Consider the following 27,896-nt stretch of genomic DNA (forward strand, 5'->3'; position numbering starts at 1 on the left):
CCTGCATGGCAATGTGCGAGACGGCAATGCAAATCAAGGGACGCGACCCCAGCTTGACAATCAGCAAGTTCAGCCGAAGTCGACAAATGTGGGAGAGCAAGGGAAAGATATGGACTGGAAAAACGAGCGCCGCGAGGGATCTGAATGCGCAAAGACAACCTGGAAACAATGCATGTACAGAAGGTAAGAATTCCCACAATGTTCCAGCGCTGCAAGACAGCTCGTCCCCAAGCCGCCGGCCGTGCTAGCACACTGGCTAAGAGCTTGCCAGTTTAGCACAGACTCATTGACAGGGTCATGGCTGGTGACGCTGGTCTATGGCCAGAACCAAAAGTGAGAAACCCGGGGTAATGAGTCTCAGGAGCAGAAGGAATACGGGAGGACCACGGCTGCTTAGATATTTGCACCAAACTTCCCCGGATTAGGCTTGCTGCTATACGCAAGGCAAGTCTCCGAGGAGGTGGCCAGCTCGAGGCTCAGAGATTGGTGGAGCAGAATGCTGAACCCATAGCAAGACCGGTAGATCTAATTATCGGTGTGGAATACCAGCATCCGGACAAGTTGAGGCTCACCACTGTCAAGGGTCTGTTCGATAGTTAGACAGGTCGTGCGGGTCAACAGCAGGGATGCCTACCGCTACTCGTGCAAGGAACCTCATGCTCTAGCCCCAGTAGACTCTTCTTGGTCTTCATGGATGTGTAAAGGTGGAGCCAACGGCGGTTATATTCGTAGCCATATGTACGAAAGGACCAGGGTCCAGAGACCAAAGGCATGAGTCGTACTCGCCCGATGAACAAAGGAACAATCTTCCTGCAGTCCAGTTGACGAAAGTGCAGAGACTGAATGCAGAACTGCCGTCTAGACGGAACGAGACGACATGAGAAATCTTGGAAGCCCATCCTTGCTGATGGATCTCCGCCCAAGTCGACCTATTGATCCTACCGCAAAACAGAGTCGAGACATGCATCAGCAAAGACAAATAACGGCCCCGTGGGTCGAGTGATCGCCATGGCTTCCTTCCTGCAAGGCACGCAAGAATCCCAATTTGACTTTGCTCGCTCCAACGGGATCAATGGGTCCATCTAGAGAAACAAGGTGCCGGGAAAGGTGCTCTTGCTAATCTCCTGCTCACTCCTCGTCGAGAAGGCGGTGCTCGGAAAGTCAGCCTGGCGTTAACGGTGGTTAGACAGGTCTGAGAGAGGACCCAAGGATTTGTACGGTATCCTAATGCAAACTTGGTATACTGGTACTGTCAATCTGTTGGATCCGTCCCTCGGATGGCGCCAGACGATGATACCAATGCCGAAGGAGAACCTCTTGGGGGTTTGATCTGCTCGTATCAATTGGTGCTGTTCCTCAGCTACTGCACCGCTAGCTAGGTGCTAGAGTACCAAGTACAAGGAGGAGGTAGTTTCGAGGGAGGCTCAGTTGTGAGCATCCTATTAGGGGACCTCATTCCCTCGACATTCCCTGTTTCGAAGCGCGGCCTTGAGAATGCAGAGGGCGCTATTCTCGGAATCATGCCGAAGTCTTCTTCGTCTGCTTTTTCGGGAAACCGGGTCTCAATGGGGCCGGTCTCAGTGACGACTCCTGCTTCCTGTTCGAGGCAGAGCTGGGACTCTCCTTTCTTCCTTTCCTGCACAAGCGGGAGGTGTTTCCGTTTACTAGCTGCCGTTTGTCCCAAACTCGGCCGTGTTAGAGCCTCAGCACTGGTGGGTCGTTCGGGGCAATGAAATGCTTGTCGCGGGCCGTTGTAGGATCTGGGCCGCCGGTGGATTTGCAGCTCTCCTCCTCATGGTACGCTGCAGTATACTCGTAGTCGCCGGCTTCACCCTTTTCCAGAATGCTTCTGCTCCTTGGGGACAAGTCGGTCGCAAGGAGTGTTGCACCATCGGCGCAGGGATGAACTGTTTCAAGTGTCGTCCAGAATCGGAACCGCAAGGCGAACAAACCCAGTGGCTCTCGGGAGAGACGTTGCCTTGCCCATTCCGCCGTCCATGTCCAATATTGTCCCATCCAAATCATTTCATTAAACATGTATCAAGTACTCCTGCTTCAAACCAAGACTCTCTTCAATGTACAGGCATGACTACATCAAACGCTCCCGTGCCGATATTGCCTCTCCTTCCTGCCACAATGCGTGCACTGGGTCCAAGTAAGGGATCCCGTTCGCCGAACAATACTGCATCCTTGAGGAATCCCATGACCGTCTCGAAGCTCATCTTTGCCAACACACTTCCTCCTTCTTTTACAAGACCGTGCCGGCTGAAAGGTTGATAGCTGCCGGAATGCGTCATAGCATCGCCGATCAGACTCAAGTGCCGTGTATCTACACCGATCCCGTGCCCTTTGAACACACCGTCTATTTCCTTAACAATCGTCGCCCGCGCAGCTTCGACACCATAGTACTTCAGCATATCGTGAACTGAGTTGGTGTAGATGGAATGCGGGTAGATCTGGTCCTGGTAGTCGCGCATCGCGAGTAAGTTGACCCCTTCGGTGGTGATCATTGGTTGTTTGACGATCTCCTCCTTGTTTGTCTCTGGATTAATGCGCCTGACCGGTCTGCCATCGGGCCCGTGAACTTCCTCCATGAACTGTGTGCAAACACCGAGCCCAGGGATCGACTGAATGACTGATGTGTGCGCGCACTTTTCGAGCAGAGGAAGGAGAAGTAGTTTCGGCGTTCTGGAGCTGTAACTGAGGACAATGCGACAGGATTTGCCCTGGTTTCTTGCGAAGATGAAACGTTTGAGGTGGTCTAGTTGACTCTTTAGCTGGTTGACTCGCGCCTCATCTGCCGAATCTTCAGCGTCGTCTCCTTCGTCGTCAGGGTCTAATTCTCGAAGGTTTTGCGCGTTCTTAGATTTCGCTGTTTGGCGAGCGCGGAGTGTATTTTCCTCCTCGTCCATATCGCCATTGTCGTCACTCATCCCTTCGTCGTCTGACTCCCGTGCTATGGCATCTTCCTCCTCGTCGGGCTCGTCGAACGTGTTCTCTCTTCTACGTCTGGCCGCCATGTCTTTGGCATCGTCGGGGTCGGCTTCTTCATCAATGTCGTCTTCGCCACCTTCATTTTCAGTAGCTCTTGGACCTCTTGTCCTGGCTTCCTCGGAGACACCTACCGACGTGCCAACGTTTGGAACAGCTGCCGTAACCTCTGAGCGGTCTGCCTCTTTGGCCTTCTTCTTGAGTTCGGCTTTAATCATCTTATCCAGTCTAGGTAGGAACATCGTCTCGAAGCATCGTTGGACGTCTACCCTTTTAATGGCATATTCCTCCTCGTATTCCTCTGGGTCATATAGGTCTATTCGAATGTCGTAGATTCTTTCATTCTCATGTCCTGCGCCACCGCCAGTCCTCTCGGTGACCGACATGTCGTCAATGACATAGGAGAGTGGCAAGCGGCTGATGCTTTTAGCGAAGCGTTCTCCTTCAGCAATGTTCAACTCTTCGATGGGCTTGAGTGTCATTGTTGGGGTCATGATTTTGGCGCTGGCAGTCATGATAATCTCCCGCAGTCGAGGAATACCGAGGGTGACGTTCTTTGCTGAGTGGCCGGCCAAGTGGAAAGTATTCAATGTCATCTGGGTCGAAGGTTCTCCCACAGATTGTGCTGCGACGACCCCGACTGCCTCCCCGGCATCGACAATGGACTTCATGTACTTCAGGTTCATAACGGCTCGAAACGTCTTCTTGCTGAGCACACCGGTAGGGTTCGTCTTTTTGTCCTTGATCAATCTATTCGGGTCTTCCTTGACATAGTCATTCAACGCCATGGCAAATGACTCGGAAGTGCTTCCTAAATGGCTTGCGGGGCTGAAAGAAGCAGTCAATGGATCCTTCTGCTTGGACTTCTTCAGTGATCTCAGAATCTTCTTCTGTTCCTCATCCAACTCTGATAGCGGCAGTTTGTGAATCACCTCTTCTGCATTCATAAGTGTTGCAACCGAGTGGTGATTTTCAGCAAGGAAAGTAAACTCTTTCAGATGCTTCTGCTTGGTGACTTCGAGTCCATCTTCTCCGTACAGGAACTGAATGATACTTCCGTTTGAACTTTCGCGTACGGACGTGTCGTACTCGGTTCGAAGACCTTCAAGGCCCTTGACGATGCAGCGCTGCAGGTACCCGGATTTGGACGTTTTTACAGCGGTATCAATCAAGCCCTCTCTGCCAGACATGGCGTGGAAGTAGTATTCTTGTGGTTTGATACCCGTTAAGAATCGTCCTGACACATACCCACCAGCAGCTGGCTCCGTCTCAAAGGCTCGGAAGGACGGCAGCGTCTTGCCACTGACCATCACAGGAACTCTGCGCCCTTCCAGAACCTGCTGACCTAGATTGCAAGAGATGAGATTTGCATTGACACTCGAGCCTTTGGCTCCAGAGATCGTCATTGCTTGCATCTGATTCCGAGGGAATGGCTTTCGAAGCCCAGCAGGCAGGCAGGCTTTTGAGACAGCGTCCGTGATCGATTTCACTTTGGCCTTGTAAACCTGGTCCAAACCATTGAGCTGCTCATCGTTACGAAGTACGCTTTCAAGGCGACTAAGCAGTTCGGGGTTTTCTTGGTCGACCTCGCCGGACTTCAATGTCACATACTCGGCTGAAGCCTCCAGACCCATTTGTTTCGCCTTATTCAACTCTTGTCGCCGTTCCTTGTCGCCTTCAGGTGTCAGATAGAGGTCGTCCATTCCACAGGTCCAGGCCCTCTCATTGAGGAATCTTGTGAGAAGTCGGCCGAGGATGCTCATTAGTTTGCCCGCAGTGATATGTCCATAGACCTCGTGTACGGAATGGATCAGACCACCAGCGCTGGGGCCGAGTTGGCTCTTGTCAAGAATTCCGCAAAGGTGCTCGCCGTCTTTGAAAATCACCACTTGTTCCGTGTCTCTGAATACCACCTTACTCCTGCTAACAGTCCATTGCTCAGGTTCCTCAGACGTCTTTTCGCCCCACGAGTCTGACGATGTAGATGATTTGCTCGTGAGGTTGATGCCACGGAATCTTTCAGGAGTGATATTTTTCAATACTGTCGTGATCACTTGCTTGCCGGTCCATAGTATTTTCGGCTTTAACACCGCCGGCGCCACCATTTGGATCTTGTCAAACACGGTATTGTAATCTTCCGGCCTGAGACAGCTATAAAGTAACTGTTGGTATTGGTCTCGATCGAAGAAAACGTCCCGGCTGGTAAATTGAACACCCATGGATATATGGTCTTGAATCAACCCACGTAAGGGTTTGCCCGCAGTTGCAGACAGATACTGGTGATCCGTGTCCGCGATTTGAAGAGCTTCGGTTCGAGCAAGCTCATTCTGAGGAAAATGCATGTTCATCTCATCACCGTCGAAGTCAGCATTGTAAGTGTTACAGTTCGCATAATGCATACGAATGGTCTTTTGGTTCGTTAGCACGCGTGCACGGTGACCCATCATGGATGGCTTGTGCAGAGTCGGCTGACGATTCATGATAACCACGTCGCCTGTTTGAAGGTGCCGGTACACCTTTTTGCCGTTCTCCCCCTTCGCTTCGGGGGCGGTCGAAGTCATCAATTGCTTTGCGAGGGCTCTTCTTTGTTCAATGGTCTTGCGCTTCAGGCTGAGAACCATTCCGTTCTCATTCTCAATAGCTGCGGCCCCGGGGTATTTTTCAGTACCATTTATCACCGCCTTGCTCAGCTCTTCGAAATTGTGACTCGTCACTGGTTCGGGGTAGGTCAGTTTCTTTGCGAAAACAAGAGGTACACCGATTTCGTTGGTTTCGATGTTCGGATCGGGCGATATTACACTGCGAGCAGCGAAGTTGACGCGCTTCCCCATCATGTGCATTCGGAAAAGGCCCTCCTTCTTCTCCAGGACTTGCTTTATGCCTTGGTCGGTTGGCCGGCCTGAAGCAGGTGTAGGGGAATCTATCAGCGCATTTACTGCCTCTTGGAGGACAATTGCGGCTTGCAAGCTCTCGTTCAAGTTCCTTGGTCTAACCGTTGGGTCGATCTTTGCTCTTTTCGACTCCCGTGAGATGCGCTGAACATCACCAGCCGCCTTGATGATTTTGTTCAGAACCGTATTTAGTTGATTCTCCAGCATTTGATTAGGTCCATGCCTAGCCAAAGGTCGAAATCTGTTCGGCGGAACAAGAATCGCGGTGACAAAAAACATGTCCGGAGATACGCGAACCGTTTTTCGACCGGGCTGAGATGCATACAACAGCTGGAGGACTTCCTGCTCCCGGTCAAACAGTAGGGTCAGGGCAGCATGTATCTCGCTCGTTGTCATGTATGCTTGTACGTCGTCCTCATCCTCGATGTCCGCTTTCTTCGACTTGGATGACGTCTCGAGTGCATTACGCATAGCGATTTCTTCTTCAGCTCCATGTAGTTCTGCATCCTCAACGTCGTCTTGGTCGGACATCTCGATATCCTCGTCATGATGTCCGTTGACCAGGGCGGTCTTTTTGACCTCATCTCTCTGAGTCTGTTCGGAGTGGAGAAACAGGAGAGGGTTTGGCGCCTTTTTCCCAAGGACATACATGGCTTCCTTTTGCTTCTTTGCTAGCGGCAGTCTGAAGATCTTGACGCTCCTATCTTTTCTATAGGAGATGCTGGCACCACCGCAGTTGGCGCATTTCTTTAGATTGGGGACCTCCTTGAGGAAAGAGGCGATTACATGCTTTCGGGCAGCGATAGCGATAGTGTTTCGGACCAGAGCCTGGTCATCGATCCGTTTCTCTCTTCGCGCCAATTTGATGGCACGCGTTGTCATTCTCGTTCTCCGATCAATAAGCTCCGCAATATCTTCCTCTGGTTCGATTTCCGCCACATCTTCAACCATCTGGTCTGGTCCAGTCTTCCTCGGTATCTTTGGCAGTCCTCCTCTGAGGTGAATATTCTGTATAGTGTGGTAATCCTCCACCAACCCATATTGCAACAACCGAAGGGAGCACACCGTTTGATTGACAAAGTTCTCTGCAGCTTTGAAGCGATGACAGTAGGCACATTTCGCTCGGAGAAGGCGTAGAGTAGAGTCAATGTATTGTGGATGATAGCAAGTGACAGGAAGTTCAATATGTCCGCAGTGCCCGGTACAGTGGATCGCATTCATGCGACAAGTAGAGCAGCTGAAGATGTTAGCACCGAAGCTAGCGCAAACGGTCGAGGACTTACTTTGCATCCAGAGCCTGGATGGCACCCAGGGCAGGGTCATGCAGACCTCCTGGAACTGGACCAAACATAGAATCCAGCGCTGGAGTGACATGGATTCGCTTGACGGAGATCTTTCTGATCTCGTCGGACTGGAGACGGGAAAAGGCCAGGCCGCCGGTGGCCGCAGGAATTGGTTTGACGTATCCTGCCATTGCGCATCAAAGCCATAACACGGCGGTGACAGTGAACCTGGCGAGAGGAATGTCGGCGGTAGGCGTGCACTCCTCTTATCCTTCAATTGCGCCAATATTTCCTGCTGCGGGGATATTTTTTTTTCTACAAAATATTGGAGTTCGCGCTACGGCGGAGTAGACGGCTCTGTACGCTGTAGTACTGTGGAGTATTTAGTGCTCTCGCGCTATTCTTGATCGTCTCCACCTTACCTCCCCAAAAGGGAAATTAGTCGAATACGAATACGCATTGGGTCTTGGTCCGAGAATTCTTGCTGCCTGAGTCCCTACAATGTTATAAGCTAGACAGTGTTCAACACTCTTCTTTGCTCAAATTCAATGAGCACTAACGGTCGCATCTCTTTTCAAGCACGGGCTATATCCATGCTGTCGCGTTGGCACAACATGTTCAAGGTCGGGCTTCCCTGGAAGGCTGCCCCAACAAGCCGCGTTGTCCACATTGCTCAAGTTATTTTACAATTCACATTTGCTATAACTGCCATTGCTCTCAATGCTTCAGACATAGCCAATGGCCCCACAAATACAGGTGTTTCGGTAGGTTTCCCGGGGATGAACCTTTGATACCTGATATTCCTGACACACACTTGTACCTGCAGGTCTACGCCATCGCCATCGCCTCTTTATCTGCCCTGACAGCGTTGGTGTTCGCGATCGACATCGTCTTCCCATTTCCCAGTCGGCTGTGGCTGCTGTGGGTTCTGTTCTGGCAATGGGTCCTCACTTTTGCCTGGGTGGGGGTGATTGCATCGTTTGGCGGCAGGTATTTTGAGAGCCAATCCACGCATATTGAAGCCGCCGCTGCATTTAACATTATCAATATGCTGCTATGGCTTACGGGCTCTGTCTTCGGCACGATTACAATGTGCTTTAGAAGGAAGCTGGGTGGCAAAAACCCAGACGAGGCGGAGTCATCCCATGATCTCTCTGAGCGCAATTGCTGAGTCGGACCACTACGCCTTGTGGCCGACAATCAGAGGGGATGTCATTTGGGATGTAATCGATGTTGAACTCGCCTTAAGCCTGGCGGAGAGCATACACGACCTACTCTGTGCTTTTACCGAGTGAATTGAAGCTTCCGGAGCAAGACATCTTCGGAGAATCGACAAATCGTAACATATCTTCTCCTCCCTTCGGTAATGAAAGGATATTCGCGGTACTAGGGCAATAGCTTTCCGAGACATAGCTATGTCGCATGGCCCGAAGGCAGTGAAGAAAGCGTCGACCATACAGTGGACGCTCGTCATGCAGTCCGGGCCCGACATGAACCACCGCGACGTCCGCCACCACCGCGTAGAACATCGCAAGGACGCTGGAGAACGTAGATGAATGACTTTCAAAGGGTTCAGCGCTTACAATACAAAGGATGGGAATTCGACTCAAAACCCCCAGGAGAGGATTGATCTAAACGGCAAAGTCCCTATCACTTGGCCCCCATTCCTCCCGAAGGCACTACGGAGGCGTTCACCAAGAGTCATGATTGCGGGGCAGAACCATCGGGACGAAGTTCCTTACACCCTTCAGTCAGAAGCCCAGAGAATCTACGAGGTCATTGTCGCAGACCCTCGTCTTAACCTCCCGGAGGAAGTGAAACGATGGAAAGATCACGTCCAATTTACTGGGGATGAAACGGATCCTTTCTTCCCTGTTCCGTTCAAAGCAGCAGAATCCCAAGCTGGTCTCCTTGGCTACATTGGACTTTTGGCTCTTGCCATCGCTCAAGATCGATATGGAATTGAGCAAGAGTGTCACATTGATGTTTCGCAGGCCTTGCTCAATGGACTCGGCGCTCTGTTCGTCCGCCATGAGAGCGAATGGTTATCTGGCAGTCCGAAGATGATGGCCGCTGTCCAGCGCTGGGATCACGGTATGACCCGAGAGCTTTATCGACAGCTGGGCACAAACATATACAAGTCGAAAGATGGACGATGGTACTCTCTCCACGGCAACATGAATCCCACGCCACTCTTGGAGATGCTGAACGTTCCACAGCACGATGAGAAGAACTTGACCTGGCCACAAATCATCGAAATGTACAGCAACGTCGTCGGGACCATTGACTCAAAGGTTCTCGACAACTGGAGTAACAACGTCTATCGAACTCCCGGCACAGTATGCCTCGAAAAGGAAGAGTTCGAATCCACTCCTCAGGTAATGCTGCTCGAACAAAGCTCTCACGATCTATCTCAGCTGACCGCTCACAGGGTAAAGCAATAAAAGATGAACCATACTACAACTTGATTCCACAAACGCATTATACCCAACCTGCCGTGTCCTGGGACCAAGTGCCTGTCGACCCCTCCGACCGTAGACCGCTGTCTGGAATTAAAGTCCTGGACCTTTCACGCGCGATTGCCGCGCCCACCATTGGCCGCGTCTGCGCAGCTTTGGGGGCGACTGTTATCCGTGTGTCCTGCGTAAAGAACACCGAGCTGCCCATCACACTCATTGACGGTTGTATTGGCAAGACCAGTGTCGACATCGACCTCAAGACCTTCGAGGGGAGAAAGAAGCTGCTCGAGCTAATCGAGGAGGCTGATGTTTTCATTGACGGCTATCGTCCTGCCGTAATGGAACATCTCGGTTTTGGCCGCGACGCCGTGCTGGGTTTGGTGGCGAATCGAGATCGAGGCCTTATTTATTGCCAGGAAAATTGCTACGGCTGGAAAGGCCCGTGGGTCACAAGACCAGGCTGGGCACAGATCGCTGATACTGTGTGTCAGAATGCTTCCTTGATTGTTTCCTCCTTGCTAACCCCGACGTCCAGGTTTGCGGTGTTGGTCTTGACATTGGCCGATTCCACGGATACGACGAGCCACACATCTTCCCCGGCCCGAATGCCGACTACCTGACAGGCCATGCTGGCGCCGCCGGGGTCCTACATGGTCTCTATCTGCGCAGTCGCCAAGGGGGATCGTACGTGGTCCAATGCTCGCTCGTCGTCGCGAACATGCAAATGCAGTCTTACGGCAAGTACACAGAAGAACAGCAGACGGCACTGAAAGCTCGCAATAAAGACTTGATTGGCAAAATCCGTCACTACGACGAGATTGTCAGCCACGGGAAGAACCAAAACGTGATCAGGGGTTTCATCGCCGACAGGACGTTCGACAAGGCCCTCAAAAAGGACTACTACCAGAGAGTAGATGGCAGCATGTGGGGGCTGGGTGACTTGGATCTGGTGAAGTTGGCGTTGGAGTTCCAGCCCTCCGAAGGTACTGGGGGCTCTGAAGCAATGAGGACTGACTGGCTTGTTGGGCCTTGTCCGCCGGGATATCATCAACCACAATGGGAGAGGAAGGAAAACAAGGACTTCGAGCCAATCCAGCCAACAGCAGATGGTCTGAAGAAGGAGAAGAATGTTTAATAACACCCCAGGAAGAAACAACATTGAGCGAACATGATCCAGGCTCTAACCCGATCATGTCGCGACGTATGCCGGGCATTGGGACTCTTAGGTATATTGCTAAGGCCAGTAACTTGCTGGCTGAAGTATGAGTAGAGACCTCTACTGCGACGAGTCCAGATAGTGCCGCAGTATCCGGAATAGACCTTTCGGCACCCTGCTGTGAATATTCATCACCATCGTATTCGGGGGATAGTATACGTAGAGACCATCTGTCAACCGGTGATGCCAGCCCTGAACTCTTTTGTCACCCTCTACACAAGGCTGTCGGATCGGACAATAACCACAACTTGCTCCGAGGGCAACAAATCACATCTGCCCGACTTGGTGTAGCAACCCTTACCAAATGTCCTCTTGTTAGGAGTATGAAAGACAAAGGCTGGGTCTTCCTCCTTTCCCACTTCCAGATTGCCTAACAAGATCTCATTCAATCGGGCCACACAGTCGACATGTCAAATTGTTGTCAAGTAGGCAAGGCTGCCCCAGGTGCGTATCTCTCACCGTATACCAGGGGGCTCAATGCCTCACTCCCCATGGTCGTGTCTATTGGTTGTAACATGTCACGGGTGATTGACACTCGTTTATGGATAGACTCCTACGTCCCTCTCGGACAATATGCCGCCTTGGGCGTCGTCGACTGCTACGTCAGTGGCAACGAGCCGGACTCACCAGGCACTCAAGGACTACTGTTGCTATTGCCTGATGGATTCGGCCTGGCCAAGCACAATCTCATCCTGGCAGATAACTTTGCCAAAGAAGGATGGCGTGTGGTGATTCCAGACTATTTCGAAGGTGAGCCCATTCATCCCCTCCCCAGCTTCACTCATCATGGCTCTCATGCACGGCCAGGTGACCCGTTGCCGATTCAGTTTCTCAAGCAAGATCGCTCCTTGTCAATCGAGGAGCAGCCGTGGCCTGAAGAAGAAAAGCAGATCCTACGCGACCTGGACTTTCCAGCCTGGCTGCAACGACATGACCATGCAAGGGTCTCTGCTCTTCTCGGCAAGTTGACCAGCCATCTCAGAGACCAGTATCCCGACTCCGCAGTTGTCGGGGTAGGGTACTGCTTTGGGGGTAAACACGTGTTGAGACTGAGCAAGAATGTATTGCACGCGGCCGCTTCCTTCCACCCTAGCTTCGTGGAAGCAGAGGACCTGGACGGCATTCAGGCGCCGCTCTACATCGGCCTGGCGGAGGAAGACGACATGGTCCCTGCCTCACTGCCTAACGACCTCCACGAGTGGGCAAGCAGCAGGATCGGGCCCAGAGTGCCGTTCAAGATTGAAAGCTATCCGCGGATGGGCCATGGATTCGCCGCTCGACCGGATACCGAGGACAAGGATGTTCGGGAGCAGTATCAAAAGGCGTTTGTTCGAACACTCGAGCATTTTAGGGAGTTTGTCTCAGACAAAATGGTAGACTAGGACGAAGAGTCAATATCTTCTGATATCTCTTGACAACACCACTCTGACCATAAGAACGCATCTTCACACCCTTGAGCTACTGGAACTATTGGCAGCGAGTTTCAGAGATATCATTGCATACTTGTGTACTAAGTCCCTAGATACCATTTTGCCACAGCATTGCAGAGCTACATCCCCTCAATCTGCACCTTGCTCACCGGCTTCTCAATGACCTCCCACTGGTCCCAACGAATCTTGCTCAACATGCGCCGGAACTGCCACCACGTCCAGGGCATGGTGAAGGTATTCCACCCGTCATCGTTCTTGTAGTACGTGACACAGTCCGGACGGGCCCAGACAAACGTCCCCGTCTGCCTGCGCTGGACCTCGAGGTTGTATTCGTGCTCAAAATCTCGCCGTGGATGGATCGCCAGCTTGACGCCTCTCTTCTGCCTCAGGACCGCCTCCTTGACGACCTTGGCCGCGAACCGCGCTTGTCGCTCCCAGTTGTCCTGCTGCGAGGACCAGACGTGGGCCGAGTTCGGACCAAAGCAGTAGAACATGTTGGGGAATTGGCTGGTTGCCAGGCCGTAGAGAGCTTCGGGATGTTCTTTCCATTTGACCTGGAGATCGAGCCCGTTGAGGCCCGTCACCTTTTCGTGCTCGAGGAATTGGGCGACGTTGAAGCCCGTGCCGAAGATGATGATGTCGTACTCCCGCTCCGTCTCCTTGCCGGTCGACTTGTCCCTGGACAACACACCCTTTTCGGTGTACCGGACAAGGTCTTCTCTCAACACCGTGCAGTTCTTTTTTGCCAAAGAGGAATAAAACTTGTCGAGGTGGAGCGGTCGTTTACAGAAAACTTCTCAAGATTCAGTACCTACTGAGCACGATCGGAGACGGTACAGGGGTTCGAATATCACTTACACTTTGAATGAGGTCGGACTTTCTCCCGCAGTTCTGGGTCCGAAATCTGTGACTCCATGTACCTGATGGCTTCCTCGGTCATCTTGTCATTCATGGGGTCGCCGTCTGTGGCCATCGGGCGACATTCCCGCATCATCTCCAGGTTCATGTAAGTCCTGACCACCCACGCAAACAAGGGTATCCATTTCAGGGCCCACCGGAAGAGACTATTGAGCACTCAGCACTTGTTTATGACGCTGGTTACTGGGAAGAACATACCCCGAGTACGCAAAATCACCTCTTGCAACACAGACCGGCGGGGTCCGCATATACACAGTCAGATGCTCAGGTTTGTCGATGATCTCGGGCAGAAGCTGTGCTGCGCTCGGCCCACAGCCAATGATGGCCACCTTCTTACCGGTGAGGTCGACGTCGTGCCTCCAGTGGGCAGTGTGCCAGGAGATGCCCTTGAAGTTCTCTCTGCCAGGAGTGTTGCCCCATTTCGGTCGATCAAGACTTCCAATGCATTGACAGACAAAGTCGGCGATCCAATGCTCAGTCTGGCCAGTCCGTTTGTTCGACACTGCCACATGCCACACCATCAGGTCCTCGTCCCACGCGCAGGATCTGACAAAGCTCTGGAACTGGGTGCACTTGTCAAGACCATATTGGAGGGCAAAGTTGGTATAATACTCCTCGATCTGTGCTCTTTCCGCGTAGAAGTGAGTGTAATCTGCGACCGTTAGCATTCCCGACCCGGATTTATTTGTGAGAGAGGACTAACTGACTTTTATTGATGTGATAAGAAGTCGTATAGATCATTGCGGGAACGTCGCATGCACAGCCAGGGTACTTGTTCTTCTGCCAGACGCCGCCGTAGGCGTCGAGTGCATCCAGGATCTGGATGTCGCCATGTTTGACGTAGCCATCCTTCAGGAGGACGGTCGCTTGCTGGATTCCGTTGATGCCTGCCCCGACAATGATGACTTTCTTGCGACGGTTCAAGGGAACGGAACTCGCAGGGCCAAAGATCGCCTCGCCTTGCCCATCCTTGCCGAACCCGGTGAATTCGCCATACTCGTCACCTCCAACTGTGCCTTTGTCGAAAGTCTTGACGAGCTGTGGTGTCAGGTTTGGTGGCGTTTCACCAGACCCGATCTTGGAGTCGACCCCGATCATGATAGAAGCTGTGCAGTTACCCTCTGAAGTCCTTTTGATTGTGGACTTTTGCTGAGTGGTAACCCTCGTGTTCGATCTTGTTGACTGGAAACAGCCGCCCAATATGGGAATTCGTCGAGACCTTGAGTCTGGTCTATACTTCGCAGGTGGCGACAAGGTCAACTGCTCATGCTCGGTCCGACAGGTGTGCTCTTGTGTGGCAATCGTTGCGGGAGAGGTAGACCACCGGGACCAATACTTGCCACCACTGGTGGTACCGACTCGAGAAAATGATGAAGTGACCGGTTGCTTCTGAGTCCAGTACCAGACGGATATGGTCAAAGATGAGTCTAAAATACGGGTGTCATTGTTTTGAGCCCAGGCCTATAGAGAAGGGAAGCCGTGTGTGGTCAACTCCGGACCCGATGCCACTTTGTCTCCGAGGAAACATTTCACTCGAACTTGTGGTCTTTGAATTCGTATAGCTTACTATTGACTATGACCTCTCTCTCTGCCGGACTTCTTGTGTTGGGCATGCTGGGGTAAGAAATCCCACAACCCGTCCCCGTGGGCATGGGACACTCCGGGGCTCCCCCCTGACGGCGGACATCCGAATAGATTGACGACTACCAATCTACCACGTTCTCGACTTCTTGCGGAGACTTTGCGGAGGCCGGAACCATGTACCCCAGACCAGGATCTCGGGGGCCAGGAGCACTTCGGTGGAGGAGTGGAATACAAAATCACTCGGTGGCCTGTGACCCTCAGTCCACCGCCCCTCGAGTTCTTCAAATCACACAACGACTAAGCATATTCGGGGTCAACATCTGTCAAGGATGAAGCGTCTTGCTCTGCACGAGATTGAACATAGTCATGGCACTGTCCAACTGATATCAGGTGATTGTCATCGCCGCGTCCGAGTCTTTCGGTGCTGACTTGTGGGTTTCAGGGGCCACAGCCTTGCAGCACAAGAAGGGGACATCGATTGTGCTCGTCCCTCAACCGAGCCAGAATGACCCCAATGATCCGTTGGTAGATATAATACTCTTGTTCTGGTCATTTTAGACATACTGACGCTTTTCAGAATTGGCCATTTACGAAACGTGTCACAGCCTTTTGGTCGGTGCTGTGGTTGTCCGGCCTGTGCAACTTCTGCATCACAGGACTGGCTCCAGGATTTGGGCAAATCATCGCCGAATTCAACGTCACGCTGACACAGGTGACATGGTTGATCTCAGCTTGCCTCCTTGGAGAGTTCATGGGGTGCTACACGGTGGCTCCTTTCTCGACTCGCTATGGGAAACGCCCCATTTGGCTGCTTACCAGTGTGGTCTTCTTCGTGTGCAATATATGGGCATCCGTGGCAAAGTCATATCCTTCGCTGCTGCTGGCGAGATTCTTTGCGTCATGGGCAGGTGAGTCTAGCAAATCCCTTTTTCCATTCATCTAGGATTCAAGCTGACTGAGGACTTATGTAGCTGGCACCAGCGAGCCGTTGAGCGTGGACACTCTCCATGATCTCTTCTATCTGCACGAGAGAGGTACACAGGCTGGAGTTCAGACCATCTGGCTCAGCTGGGGCAGCTCTTTGGCGCCCGTCATCTGCGGATACCTCATCCAAGCCAAAGGCTGGCGCTGCTTCCATTGGCTCACCAGCATCATGGCCGGGGTTGACCTGATCTTGATCTTCCTCTTTGTCCCCGAAACACAATACCATCGAGATCTCCACAAGGCACTTGACTCGGTCGGGATAGAAGGGAACGAAGAGATGGAGCTAGACGCTCAGAAAGCATCTCCTTCCGGTCTGATGACCATGACCAAGAGTGAAGACGAGACGACGACTGAGATGGTCGAGACGCAGAACCCGACACCAGAGAAGAGGACCTTTCTCCAAGAGCTGAAGCCCTGGTCTCCGGTGCAGAAGGACGTCAATGTGGTGGCCTCCTTCTTGCGGCCCTGGGCTACGTGGTGTTATCCCAGTGTTGTATGGGGTGTCTTTTCATTCTCTATCCACGTTACGTGGTGAGTGCTCGCCTCTCCCTTTCCTTCGTAGGCCTTGAGCAAGGTCCACAGACTGATCACCGAATGATCTCACAGTGTCGTGGTCTTGATAACCATGATCCCCGTCTATTTCGGAGCTCCACCGTACAACTTCTCCATCGGCCAGCAGGGTCTCGTCTATCTGAGCTCGTGTATCGGGAACGCCTTTGGCTCCATCTTCTGTGGCTTCTTGAACGACAAGCTGAGCCAGTGGTCCACGAGACGCAACCACGGCGTCTTTGAGCCCGAGATGCGTCTACCCGTGACCGTTTTTCCTGCATTTCTCGTGCCCGCCGGGCTCTTGATGTTCGGAGTCGGCATCCAGCACGGCACGCACTGGATCGTCCCCGTCATCGGCGTCGGTCTCGTGGGCGTGGCATTGACAGGGATAGGGTCCGTCATCCAACCGTACCTGATGGACAGCTACACGCCCGTTCTGTTCGACTGCCTCGTGGTAAGTGACCCCCCTCCATTGCCAATCTGCCCGTGGGGAGACATGCTGACGAAGCAACTACAGACGTTCAACGGATTCAAGAACTTAGTCTCATTCGCCGTGGGCTTTGCAGTTGTTCCCTGGCTCCAAGCGAACGGATTAGTCGCCGTCTTCTGTATCCTTGCTGCATTGGTCTTTGTCATAGATGCCTCCGTCGTGGTCATCTACATGTATGGGAAGAGGTTGCGCCAGAGAGATTCTCGACTCAAGGTGTTCCACTTCTAGAGGAACGAGCATGAATGGGGCTGGCTGGCTGTGTGTCAGGTACAGAACAAAGTCCTTGACCATGGCATTTTGTTGGAAAATACGTGTCAATTACTCAATCCATCTCAAATGCCTTTGAGAGATAGAGATGTATCTTGATATAGGTCTTTCAATACTCGATAGATCGTCCTTAAAAGCTGGTTTCTCGTCAGCTGAGGCATATGTCAATCAATGAGATTGAGTTGCTATTCATATTATCTTTGGAGCGGCGACTGCTATCACGACTGACTCGACTCTAATCGACCCCATCTCTCTCTCTCTCTCTCGAGAGAGAGAGAGAGAGGGAGACCTGCAGGCATGGATATAATACTTGGTGTGAACCTCTATCTATCATGAGCGTCAATAAGATATGATGTCTGCTGTAGATCCCTTACTGGAACGTCCTAGGCCCCCAAACAGCAGCTTCGAAAGATGGAGATTTGCGCAATATAGTTGTTACTTGTATTTGCACTTTGCACTTTGTACTTTTTAGTTGTGCCTACGGCATCAAGAATCCCCCATTTACCGGAAGACAAGCCCCGGTGATCCAGCCGCTCCGTTCCTCGCAGAGAAAAGCAATCGCATAGGCGATCTCCGACGGCTCGGCCATGCGTGGTCCCATGGGTGTCGCATCGAGGAGAGGCTGGATGTTCTGCAGAAAGTCTGGGCCAGATTGTGTGAAGCCAGCCGTGTTTGTGGGCCCAGGCTCGACGGCGTTGACGGTACATCGATACTTTGGTCCCAATTCCCTACAATGTAATATTCTTAGTCGTGGTATTGCGGGATATTTCTTCGTGGGCCGTGAACGATGAAGGCAAGCGTGTGAGGAACTTACAAGGCCCAGCATCTTGTAAACGATTCAATCATGGCTTTCGTCCCGCCGTAGACCGTAGACCCTCGAAATCCCTGACGCGCACCAACACTGCTCAGGTTGACGATCCGGCTATTGTGTGCGAGATGAGGTAACACGGCTTGAGTGAGCAGAAGCATTCCTCTGACGTTGAGGTCGACTTGTGTGTCCCATTGATCCACGGTAACATCTTCGAGCGGGCGCATGATTGCTATCCCTGCATTATTCACCAGGATGTCGATTGGTCGCCCGACCAAGCAAACTGTTTCGTCGACGAGCCGCTGGGGTCCATCCAGCGTCGACATGTCCGCCTCAATGGCTCGACATTGATCAGCGGCCGTGGCGCCACTCAATTTAATATCTTCCAGGACTTTGTCTGCGTCAGCTTTCTGAGACGGCCAGGGATAATTGACGATAACGAGAGCCCCCCTATAGGCACCGTGTATAGAGAGAGGATTCAATTAGTGGCCTGAAGCAACACCTAGGTTGGTTTACTGCTTACCTCGCTGCCAACTCGAGGCAAGTAGCTGCCCCAATCCCTTTGGCACTGCCACTTACAATAGCAACCTTGCCTTTCATTGTCTGTTCACCCGTCATTTCGAGAAACTGGGATGAAAGCCGTTCTGAGGTACAGAGGATACTCTCTTAGAGAATACCTATCATTGCACCCGCACTACCCAACATGCCATGTTGGTGGCGACCGAGCAACCGTGTACCCTGTTGTGTTGGGTTCTTCCGTCGAGACAAACCCGGGCAACACGGTGTCAAGCATACTCCGAAACTACTCATCGTAGAGTACTCATGCTTAGCCGCCATCTTTACCGAACGAGTGACCAAGTCGCACTCTTAGTCTCCGGAGTTCGGGTAGACCACACTCAACACCGTAGCGCGAGACTAAAATGAAGATAGTGGATAATGATAGGCATGGCAAGGCCCTTCTCCAGCCTGGCCAAGCAGGCCACGGCAATCTGGTGACCCCAAGGTTGGGAACACGAGGCAGAAGGGAAGTAACGAGCTCCTCGATGATGGGTTTTCTCTCCCTTCAATCGGCCTGGTTCCCCTGGGGTCTCCGTATTCGTTTATTCGTTTATTTCGTGGGGTAAAATTTCGAGATGCTTGGCGAAGCTGCATTGTGTGTGGCTATGCAAATATAGAAGGAGCGACCCCGCAACATCCCGTAATGTTCTGGTAAGCACGAGCGTCACAGGTGGTGCAGGTGCGGAAGAGGTTGACAAACGGTCTGGTTCCTCTTCGATCCATGGTTCCACCAAGATTCAGGTGTTGTCATCCTCTTACTGAAGCTCCCATCCTCCTCATTTCAACTCCCTGCAAGAATGCATTTCACCCAGGATGCCACCTGGAGGGATGCGAGGTATCACTGTGCCATCTGTTCGCGCCCGTTCGACCGCAAAGACACATTGGCAAGGCACATGCGCGTCCATGATAAGCATCGCCCAGCGCCCAAGACGAGAAGAAAAGCCTGTCTGTCATGCTCTCAGTCCAAGACTCGATGCAACGGCGAACGACCATCGTGTGCGTCGTGCGCGCGTCGAAGCTTAACCTGCGTCTACGGCGACATGGGTCAGAATCAGGAGAAGTCGAGCGCTTCGCGGCCAAGAGATGGGAGTAATGCGACCTACGACCAGCAGTCTGATGTCTCTCGTGATTTGGGAGATGCCTCAGGGAACGACTTGCTCTCGCCATTGAGCGGACACCCGGCGATCGAACGCAGCACAGATGAAGTTTCCATGGCCAATCTTGACAGCCACAACGGGACTCGGTATCGCAGTGCCGAGTCCAGCATCGGTCCCAATGGCCCCTCTCAAAGCGTGTATGCCACATTCGATGACATGGACTTCACTTCTAACCTTGACTGGATCCTCAAGGACGCGAACGGCGAGGAGTTACTCGGTCCAACGGACTTCTTCGGCTTCCCGGAGTGTTCTGATGGCCAGCTCTCTCAAATTCTATCCCTATCAGCCGCGCCAACTGCGATGGTATCAGCGAGGCATTCTGATGTGGGAGATCAGAATGATGACGAGAACGTGAATGGACATGACTCTGACACCTCTACTGCTTTAGGTGGTCTCCTGACTCCTCAGCCTCAGGAGATGGGAGACTCTGGAGACCCGTGGCCGCTGGACACTCCCCGTCCAACACAGAGTCACATGGCACTGCCAGCTCTGGGTAGCGACGGCCAGGATTTTCACGCCTATGCCAGATTCTTCTCGGTAATGCCGGTCAGCGATCGCACATGGCACGCGCTTCGGAAATGCCTCCTCCTCCCCTTTGAACACAACTCAATACAGTCATTGAACTTGGATCACTTCCCCTGCAGGGAGAAGCTGGACCACTGCATCGACTTATACTTTGCTTACTTTCACCCAACGCTTGACTTGATTCACCAACCGACCTTTGACCCTGGCCGAGACCTGGTGCTGACGTTGGCCATGATCAGTATTGGGGCCTGCTACTCAGACCTCCCCGGAGCCAAGGCATTCTCCATCGTCCTGTCCGAGCTAGTTCGACGGCTGCTCATCTTCATGGCTGAACAGGACCGCCGCTTCGTCCGGACGGGGCCATATCTCACCGCCCAACTCCTTCAGGGCACTCACGGGTACTGCACGGGTAGTGAGCGCCTGTTTGAGCTGAGCGAGTCCGGTCGCAGCACATTGCTGCATCAAGCGAGATGTATGGGTCTGTTCCGGTTCGAGGCATCGTCATTGACCCAGACGGACCTGAGCCTGGAAGACATGTGGCGTCACTGGATCGAAACCGAGAAGTTGCGTCGTCTGGGATGGGTACTATACATGTACGATGCCTCGGTCGCCTATTTGCTGAACAACAGACCCTTCCTGAGTATTGGGGACATTAAGCTCAACCTTCCCGCCTCAGCAGAGGAGTGGGCAGCAGAGACGGCGCAGGCTTGGGCAGCTCTTCACCCGTCAAGGGCGTATCCCGCGAATCCACCTTTGGGGTCGACGATCAGAACACTTTTTGACGGGACACCGAATGCTGTGGAGAACATCACCGATGAAGGACACCGATTTATTGTTGTCCTGACTCTGGTGAGGATGCTGTGGTCGCTGAAAGAGAACCGGTCATCACCTCTCAACGACCTTATCATGCCCGCGCCTTTCGACGACGGTCGAACAGATCTCCTTCGGGCTCTGGACGTCATGTCCGTTTCGATTGTGGCCTTGTCCAAGACCCATACCAAAACGGAGATATTCCGTCTCGTCCATCGCATGCGGTTGATCCATGTGGCTCACATCTACGGCGCGGGCGATTTGATGAACTGGCTGTACCCATACCTCCGCCATGGACCCGAGGCCGAGAATGCCGCGGTGCGGATGAGGCGCTGGGGCAGCGAAGACCCCCAGAGGACGCGAGAAGTGGCATACCACAGCGCACAGGTCCTGGGCCTGATCAGGAACTTCCCCAACTCGATGCCCCTGGAACCCTATCTGATCTTCCACGCCGGCGTCATTCTCTCGTGCGTCGCTCCTCTGCTGCCTTCGAGTCCTTGCTCGACCCAAAATCCGCCACTTCAACTCGACCAGCTCGACCCGGGGGACAACAGCGTTTCCAAGAGGCATTTCTACTGGATCAAAAACGGTGGCAACCCGTGCATCAGCGTCTTCGGCGTGCGCTCGCTCTGCTGCCCAGCTGGACGCCAGGCGGTTCTCGATCAGACGGCCGCGTTGCTGAAACGGCAGAAGGTCTGGGGCATCGCACATAATCTGGAAAAAGTGGTTCTCTCACTACGAAGTCGAGAACAAGATGCAGTATGATGAGGCGGCATCGACCTGAGACAAGTTGTTCTGCTTGGGCTCTATTCGAGGGAACTCCATAGGCAGAAATGGAATCAAATCGATGCGTGCCTGATTTCTTGGAGGCTATGCTGTATTCAAAAAGCTACAGTGGTTACCTTCTCATCATCCCATGCGACCACTTGACCATTGAGGTCCTTGGGGATCCCACTAACTGCCAACCTCGCGAACGAAGTCGCAGGGGCCTCTGGGCGGAGTAACTCCCCATTGGCATGAAGCGACGTCAACCAATTATACTGCTCCGCCGGCATATGGGTTTTGTCTAGACAAACGTACGTATGAGCGAGCGAGCAACACTGGCCAGGGAGGACGGATCATTTCACCACTACACAAAAACTTACGTTCTTGTCGCACCTCTGCCTGCATCCCCGAATCGACAATACCCGGAGTCAGGCACAGGAATTTCACTTGTTCCTCTTCCTTTGCCAGCCCGGCGCAAAGAGAGTTCATGGCTGCTTTTGAGCAGGCGTAGGCCGCCCAGGCGTGATACGGCTGGAGCGAGACACCCGACGAGGTCATGAGCAGATGGCCGTTTGTCTGGCGCAGATACGGCAACGAGAGTTGGATCTGAAAACAGCGTCAGTCACCTACGCAAGATTGCTGGTTGACCAGTTACTCACTGCATGGACCAACCCGAAGAAATTCACATCAAACAGTCTCTTCCACTCTTCGACCGCCGTATCTGCGATGGGCCCGACAGGACGCAAGATTGCCGCGTTCAAAATGACCGCGTCGATCTTTTCTCCCTGGCGAACTGCGGTGTCAATGGCCGATTTATTTGTAGATCGAGTGGACACATCTCCTTGCACCACCGCAAGACGGTCTGGATTCGATACTGCTAGCGTTTCGAGCTCTGATGTTTTAACATCCACCCCAACGATGAGGGAGACAGTCGCCTGTGCCAGCAGAATCTTCGTTATGGCGAGACCGATCCCTGCTCCTGCGCCAGTAACAATACTAGATTCCTGTGTGAGACACGGAGTGTGACGGAAAGAGAGGTTTTGGAGAAGTGTGGATTGAATTACATTACTTTGCCTCCGATGTTGTTTGTGCCCATGGTATTGGTTGATATATGTAAGAGAGTAACAGATGTCAGAACTGGAAAGGGAATCTTATTTCGCGCTTCATATATCTCTCGGGACATGTGGTCTTTCCCGCGTAACCAACGATTGACACTCCGGGCGATTCCACCGAGTAAATCTCCTTGCTTTACAATGCCAATTTCCATCAACATGGCTGATTCGAGATTGAAGTTGAAGCGACAATGCACTCATCTCCACGAAATCACCACCGCAACCTCCGCGACTCCAAGCCACTAGATGAAGACAGGGAGCGCCACCTCCGCGCTGTACGGCGACACCAGAGAACTAAGCTCGCTGGCTCGCTAGGTACGTAGCTCCAGTCGGTCGGGACTCGATTCGGGGGCAACTCGTCGACGGGCATCATGGCTGTTCGCGGCACGGAGCAGTTTACGTATACGTCTCATGGCATGTAGCCACTAGCCTCAACACTACGGTGAACACGAACGAACCATCCGGACTTCGGGGTGGATCTGCAACAGACCATCCCCGGAAATGGGAAGAGGAAGCTTGGGCAGTGACTTGCGGGAGAGCATACGCCATACACCATGCTCCATGCTCCAGAAACCAGAACGCGGGGAGACCGCAAAGGAGGTGGCAAGGGGGGCGGCAAATGGCAAGGAGAATGGGACAGCCCAGGACCAATCGGTCCAATTTGAGACATGCTGGACTCTGGACTCTATACTCCGATCCGAGCTCGGGTGTAACGATGGGTGGCACTCGTGATAAGAAGAGATCCTGCTTGCAGTAGAGCAGAGAGCCGTCAGTGGCTGGGCAGAGCAAGATCTTTGGCACACACACGCACGCACCTATGATGGCTTCAACGGACAAGCTCCTTGAGAGAGAGATTGCTGCTGCTGCAATGGGCGTCTTCCACCGCTATGATGGCGGTATCCGGATTCAGATCTATATCCCCTCCCTGAGCAGACACATTCAGCCTCGCAATATCGTTCTGATCGCAGTCCTGCTCCTCGCCATCACCTGGATCGCGCGCAGAATCTTCAGACGCGATCTCCGCTCGATCCCAGGCCCGTTTCTCGCCTCATTGTCGAATTTCTACCGTCTGGCCATGGTCCTCCGGGGTCAAAGCCAGTGGGAAACGATTGCCCTACACAAAAAGCACGGCCACTACCTACGACTGGGTCCCAACTTCGTGTCGGTCAGCGACCCAGAGGCCTTGCCCATCATCTACGGGATCGCAAAGGGCTTTCGCAAGTCCGACTTCTACACGGCGTTGGACCCGGTGTCGAACGGACGTCTCATGCAGAGCATGTTCGCGACGCAGAGCGACGAGTGGCACCGCATCCAGAGGAAGCCCATCGCCCACGCATACGCCATGTCCACGTTGGTCTCGTACGAGCCACTGGTCGACTCGACCACTGGAATCCTGATGGATGTGGTCGGCAAGAGATTCGCTACGACAGGCCAGACGTGTAATCTGGCCCAGTGGCTGCAGTGGTATGCTTTTGACGTGATGGGTGAAATCACCTTTTCGGAGAGATTTGGATTCCTGGAACAAGGACGCGACATCGGAGATATTTGCCAGGGCATACATCATCATTTCACATACGGGGCTCCAGTAAGTTGCTCTGAAGGATCATCCCTTTTCTCATTCCCACAGAAGTCCTAAAGACCCGCGCAGGTCGGCCAGATCCCTTGGATAGACGTCTTCCTGAGACGGAATCCGCTGCGGCCGAAACGAGAAGTCTCAGATCCAATGGTGGCGTTCACGGCCGACGCAATTGGCAAGCGATTGCAGTCGTCAAACGACGTGGAACAATATCACGACTTTCTATCACGGTTCTTGAACGCAGATGTTGGCCCGGACAGTGACAAAGATGCCCATTTCCGGTAACTACCAAAGTCCATGACAATCAATTAGGATGCTGACCGCGTCCAGGAACGTTCTGAGCTGGTCCGTCAACAACGTCGGTGCGGGCTCTGATACCACCGGGATCAGCCTCACCGCCGTCTTCTATTACCTTCTCACAAATCCGCACAGTTTCCAAGTCCTCCTTGAGGAGATACGCTCGACGAGATTCGCCAGTCACAAGGCGGTGAGTTGGAAAGAGGCGCAGAGCATGCCGTACCTCCAAGCCTGTATCAAGGAGGCACTGCGGCTGCATCCCGCTGTCGGTATGCCTCTGGAGAGAGTGGTCCCCGAGGGAGGAGTGTCTCTTGGTGGGCACTGGCTCAAGGGCGGAACAGTCGTAGGGGTCAACGCTTGGGTGGTGCACCGAAACAAGGATGTATTCGGGCCTGACGCTGAGGTGTGGAATCCCGAACGGTGGATCAAGGCTGATACTGAGCAACTGAAAGCAATGGAGAGAGCGACACTCACGGTGAGTTTAACGAGATTATCATTATTCCCTCGCCTCTCTCTCGATGGAATGGATTCATAACTAACTCTCTACATCGTATCTATCATCTCTACAGTTTGGATCTGGCTCTCGCACATGTCTGGGCAAGAACATTTCCCTGCTCGAGATGTCCAAGCTCGTGCCCCAATTGTTGCGATCATACGAGGTACGTCCAAACAGAGCGTGTACTGGACATCGAGGAAAAGAAGAGAACGTCTAATCTTCAAGCAGATGACCCTCACGACGCCCGGAGAAGAATGGAAGACGCAGAACTTCTGGTTCGTCAAGCCAGACGCTCTGAATGTCAGGTTCAAAGCTATCCAACACGACTAGAAACTAAAGAGGAAGAGGAGAAATATGTTTGCATAGAGATGCAAGGGAGATTGGGAGATGGTATGTCGGCTGTCTTGCGAGGAAGCATATCCAGATTTAATAGGACATTTCCCGTGTGTAAGAGCTAGGCAGGCCACGGCAGGTATCGATGGAAGGCCTTATGGTCAATTTGCCGGGAGTAGTAGTTGCGATAGAAGACTTCGTGACACGAAGAGATGTAGTCTATTTGCGGCGCCTTGGGAGGAACCATTCGTGTTGTTCCGTTTAGATGCCTCCTTGTAAATCTCTCCGTCCCTTCACGACAGTTTCCGTCCATCTCAATACGTTTATCAGAGTAGAATGTGAGCCGCCCTTCACCATGTCTCCTTTTACATTTGTACACAAACCCTCCCTTCACTCAGCTTGTCATTGCTACGCTACAGGCACCCGCGAGAAGATATCCTGTTCCTGACTCCTCGATCCCACGTAGCTGGACATACAGCTGACTCCCCGCCGCCTCTCATCACACTCCCGCAGCCACCTCTTTGTGTTCAGATCGTCTCTCCTTCTCATCCTCCAGCTGCCGGATCTTCGTCTGACCGACCTCTGCAATGTCATCCTGATGGCTCACGGTGATTTCGTGGGTGGTGTGGTCGATGTAGATGTCTTTGGCCTTGATGGCGACCTCGTCCGTCAAGCCAAACACGGTGGCCGTTTCTTCGAGGGGGATAGAGCTTGTCTCTGGGAGAAAGAAGTAAAGGAATACAACACCGCATGCCGTGGTGATGATGAACAACTTTCAGAATGGTTAGTCCTTGACCTTGACAATGCTATTGTCGAGGAAGTACTTACCAGGAAGAACTTCCAACCAACGTGTCGGAAGGCCGTAGGTGCCGTCGTCAAAAGGACAATGTTGGTCAAGGTACACGCACCAATGGCCAGGGCCACCCCCTTGGAGCGCAGGTGGTTGGGGAAGAGCTCGCTGGACACGACGAAGAGACAGACGTCGACGCTGAAGCAGTAGCAGGACTCAAACAGGTACAGGGCCGCCACGCCGACGGCGAGCCCGGCCTTGTTCGTCCCTTCTTGGGCAAAGCAGGCCACCATGGCAGCCTCGAGGGAGATCATGCACGCGCAGCCTGCCAGACCGCTGATCAGGATCAAACGACGTCCCAGTCCATCGACAAGCAGCGACCCAATGATGCTGAAGATGATTGCCGTCGTGATGTAGCCGCACTGGAATCTGACTTGGTCAAACGGACCATATCCTAGAGCGCCGTACAAGCTTGGACCCTGTCACAAACGATATCAGCGCAGGACACACCCAAGTGACCGAGTCAAGGAGTCATACATAGTTATTGACGACAAGATTTCCCGACGTCTGTGCCAGGAAGCCAAGAATGAGCACCAACCCCCCTCGTCGCCGGTGTGTTTTGTGTTTGAGAAATCCAATCCAGGAAGCATCGAGGGTGCAGTCGAGCTCAGCCTGTTGTTGCATCTGGAAAAACTCTGCCCGAGCGTCGTCTTCATGGCCCGGTGCCGCATGCTGCTTCAAGACAACGGCGAGGGCTTCTTCGGATCGGTCCTTCATTAACAGGTACCTTGGCGACTCTGGGATAATAAGCAACGCCGGGAGTAGGATCAGTGGCCAGGCAGCGCCGAGCGCGAGCGGAAGACGCCACTGGATGGTTTCTCCCAGATTGAAGAATGCAGCGCCGAAATACGCAGCTACGGCGTATCCAACTGCTACCCAAACGCCAGTGATGCCCACAGTCAGGCCGCGAGTCTTTGTCGGAGCCAGTTCAGCAACGTAGACAGGCGCTGTTGCGAGGTGTCAGTATCAAGGTCGTGCTCATTGAACAGCAGAGGGTGACACGTACTGATAGACATCTCCATGAAGGCAGCAGCACCCACGAAGAACCTCAGTGCTATAAACATACCAACGTTCTGCGAGGCTGCAGTGATGGCTTGGAATATGGCGCACAATGCCGCCACGATAATGGCGGTTCTCTTCCGTCCGAAACGATCAAGCAGCCAGCTGCCGATGAGCACGCCAACGAACCCGCCAGCCTGGTGATGGTTGAGTGAAATGGCTTTTGGAGCGAAGTGTGCCTACTTACCTGGAATATGCCCGTCGAGGCGCCGATCAAGGCTTCAGAATTTTCAGTAGGATTACCATCCCTGTCAACCAAACCCATGTACACGACGAAGCCTGGGTCGGCCAAAGTGGTGCCAATGACCCCTGAGAGGTAGCCATTCACGAACATGCCAAAGCTCAAGACCATACATGTCCAGAAGTTGAGCCAATTGAAGGGGACTTTGACGCCCTGCGAGTCCATGGTTGGGGACGTTGTCTTGCACAGTGTTATAACGAAAAGGAGCTCTGTCGATTTACCAACCAATATGCCTTGCGACTTCAGC

General features: G+C 52.9%; 11 protein-coding genes across 11 annotated transcripts; 6 read left to right on the forward strand and 5 right to left on the reverse strand.

Annotated features, from left to right (window-relative positions):
* Nucleotides 1–2,072: 2,072 nt before the first annotated feature.
* AYO20_05766 (hypothetical protein) lies at nt 2,073–7,356 on the reverse strand (the record flags this gene model as incomplete). Its single annotated transcript, XM_022644059.1, has 2 exons — nt 2,073–7,119; nt 7,166–7,356. The coding sequence occupies 2 exons, from the start codon at nt 7,354–7,356 to the stop codon at nt 2,073–2,075; spliced, it is 5,238 nt and encodes a 1,745-aa protein (XP_022500063.1).
* A 423-nt stretch (nt 7,357–7,779) lies between these two features.
* Nucleotides 7,780–8,336, forward strand: AYO20_05767 (hypothetical protein; the record flags this gene model as incomplete). Its single annotated transcript, XM_022644060.1, has 2 exons — nt 7,780–7,929; nt 7,992–8,336. 2 exons carry the CDS (start codon nt 7,780–7,782, stop codon nt 8,334–8,336), a joined length of 495 nt encoding a protein of 164 aa, XP_022500064.1.
* A 532-nt stretch (nt 8,337–8,868) lies between these two features.
* AYO20_05768 (hypothetical protein) lies at nt 8,869–10,759 on the forward strand (the record flags this gene model as incomplete). The annotated part of the gene is made up of 3 exons (XM_022644061.1): nt 8,869–9,543; nt 9,597–10,106; nt 10,160–10,759. The coding sequence occupies 3 exons, from the start codon at nt 8,869–8,871 to the stop codon at nt 10,757–10,759; spliced, it is 1,785 nt and encodes a 594-aa protein (XP_022500065.1).
* Nucleotides 10,760–11,355: 596 nt separating this feature from the next.
* On the forward strand, nt 11,356–12,222 carry AYO20_05769 (hypothetical protein; the record flags this gene model as incomplete). The annotated part of the gene is made up of 2 exons (XM_022644062.1): nt 11,356–11,590; nt 11,648–12,222. The coding sequence occupies 2 exons, from the start codon at nt 11,356–11,358 to the stop codon at nt 12,220–12,222; spliced, it is 810 nt and encodes a 269-aa protein (XP_022500066.1).
* Nucleotides 12,223–12,389: 167 nt separating this feature from the next.
* Nucleotides 12,390–14,286, reverse strand: AYO20_05770 (hypothetical protein; the record flags this gene model as incomplete). The annotated part of the gene is made up of 4 exons (XM_022644063.1): nt 12,390–13,063; nt 13,129–13,334; nt 13,387–13,840; nt 13,896–14,286. 4 exons carry the CDS (start codon nt 14,284–14,286, stop codon nt 12,390–12,392), a joined length of 1,725 nt encoding a protein of 574 aa, XP_022500067.1.
* An 815-nt stretch (nt 14,287–15,101) lies between these two features.
* Nucleotides 15,102–17,023, forward strand: AYO20_05771 (hypothetical protein; the record flags this gene model as incomplete). Its single annotated transcript, XM_022644064.1, has 6 exons — nt 15,102–15,162; nt 15,215–15,297; nt 15,350–15,680; nt 15,744–16,287; nt 16,363–16,759; nt 16,823–17,023. 6 exons carry the CDS (start codon nt 15,102–15,104, stop codon nt 17,021–17,023), a joined length of 1,617 nt encoding a protein of 538 aa, XP_022500068.1.
* Nucleotides 17,024–17,540: 517 nt separating this feature from the next.
* AYO20_05772 (hypothetical protein) lies at nt 17,541–18,488 on the reverse strand (the record flags this gene model as incomplete). Its single annotated transcript, XM_022644065.1, has 3 exons — nt 17,541–17,790; nt 17,877–18,320; nt 18,394–18,488. The coding sequence occupies 3 exons, from the start codon at nt 18,486–18,488 to the stop codon at nt 17,541–17,543; spliced, it is 789 nt and encodes a 262-aa protein (XP_022500069.1).
* Nucleotides 18,489–19,468: 980 nt separating this feature from the next.
* On the forward strand, nt 19,469–21,685 carry AYO20_05773 (hypothetical protein; the record flags this gene model as incomplete). Its single annotated transcript, XM_022644066.1, has 1 exon — nt 19,469–21,685. The coding sequence occupies one exon, from the start codon at nt 19,469–19,471 to the stop codon at nt 21,683–21,685; it is 2,217 nt and encodes a 738-aa protein (XP_022500070.1).
* Nucleotides 21,686–21,801: 116 nt separating this feature from the next.
* AYO20_05774 (hypothetical protein) lies at nt 21,802–22,781 on the reverse strand (the record flags this gene model as incomplete). Its single annotated transcript, XM_022644067.1, has 4 exons — nt 21,802–21,986; nt 22,066–22,291; nt 22,345–22,689; nt 22,755–22,781. 4 exons carry the CDS (start codon nt 22,779–22,781, stop codon nt 21,802–21,804), a joined length of 783 nt encoding a protein of 260 aa, XP_022500071.1.
* An 836-nt stretch (nt 22,782–23,617) lies between these two features.
* Nucleotides 23,618–25,496, forward strand: AYO20_05775 (hypothetical protein; the record flags this gene model as incomplete). The annotated part of the gene is made up of 5 exons (XM_022644068.1): nt 23,618–24,382; nt 24,446–24,654; nt 24,704–25,145; nt 25,240–25,329; nt 25,395–25,496. 5 exons carry the CDS (start codon nt 23,618–23,620, stop codon nt 25,494–25,496), a joined length of 1,608 nt encoding a protein of 535 aa, XP_022500072.1.
* Nucleotides 25,497–25,998: 502 nt separating this feature from the next.
* AYO20_05776 (hypothetical protein) lies at nt 25,999–27,814 on the reverse strand (the record flags this gene model as incomplete). Its single annotated transcript, XM_022644069.1, has 5 exons — nt 25,999–26,271; nt 26,328–26,768; nt 26,827–27,296; nt 27,356–27,545; nt 27,596–27,814. 5 exons carry the CDS (start codon nt 27,812–27,814, stop codon nt 25,999–26,001), a joined length of 1,593 nt encoding a protein of 530 aa, XP_022500073.1.
* Between the last annotated feature and the right edge of the window lie 82 nt (nt 27,815–27,896).

The sequence above is a fragment of the Fonsecaea nubica genome (genome assembly GCF_001646965.1).
Source record: "Fonsecaea nubica strain CBS 269.64 chromosome Unknown Scaff34, whole genome shotgun sequence".
Classification (NCBI taxonomy): Eukaryota; Fungi; Ascomycota; class Eurotiomycetes; order Chaetothyriales; family Herpotrichiellaceae; genus Fonsecaea; species Fonsecaea nubica.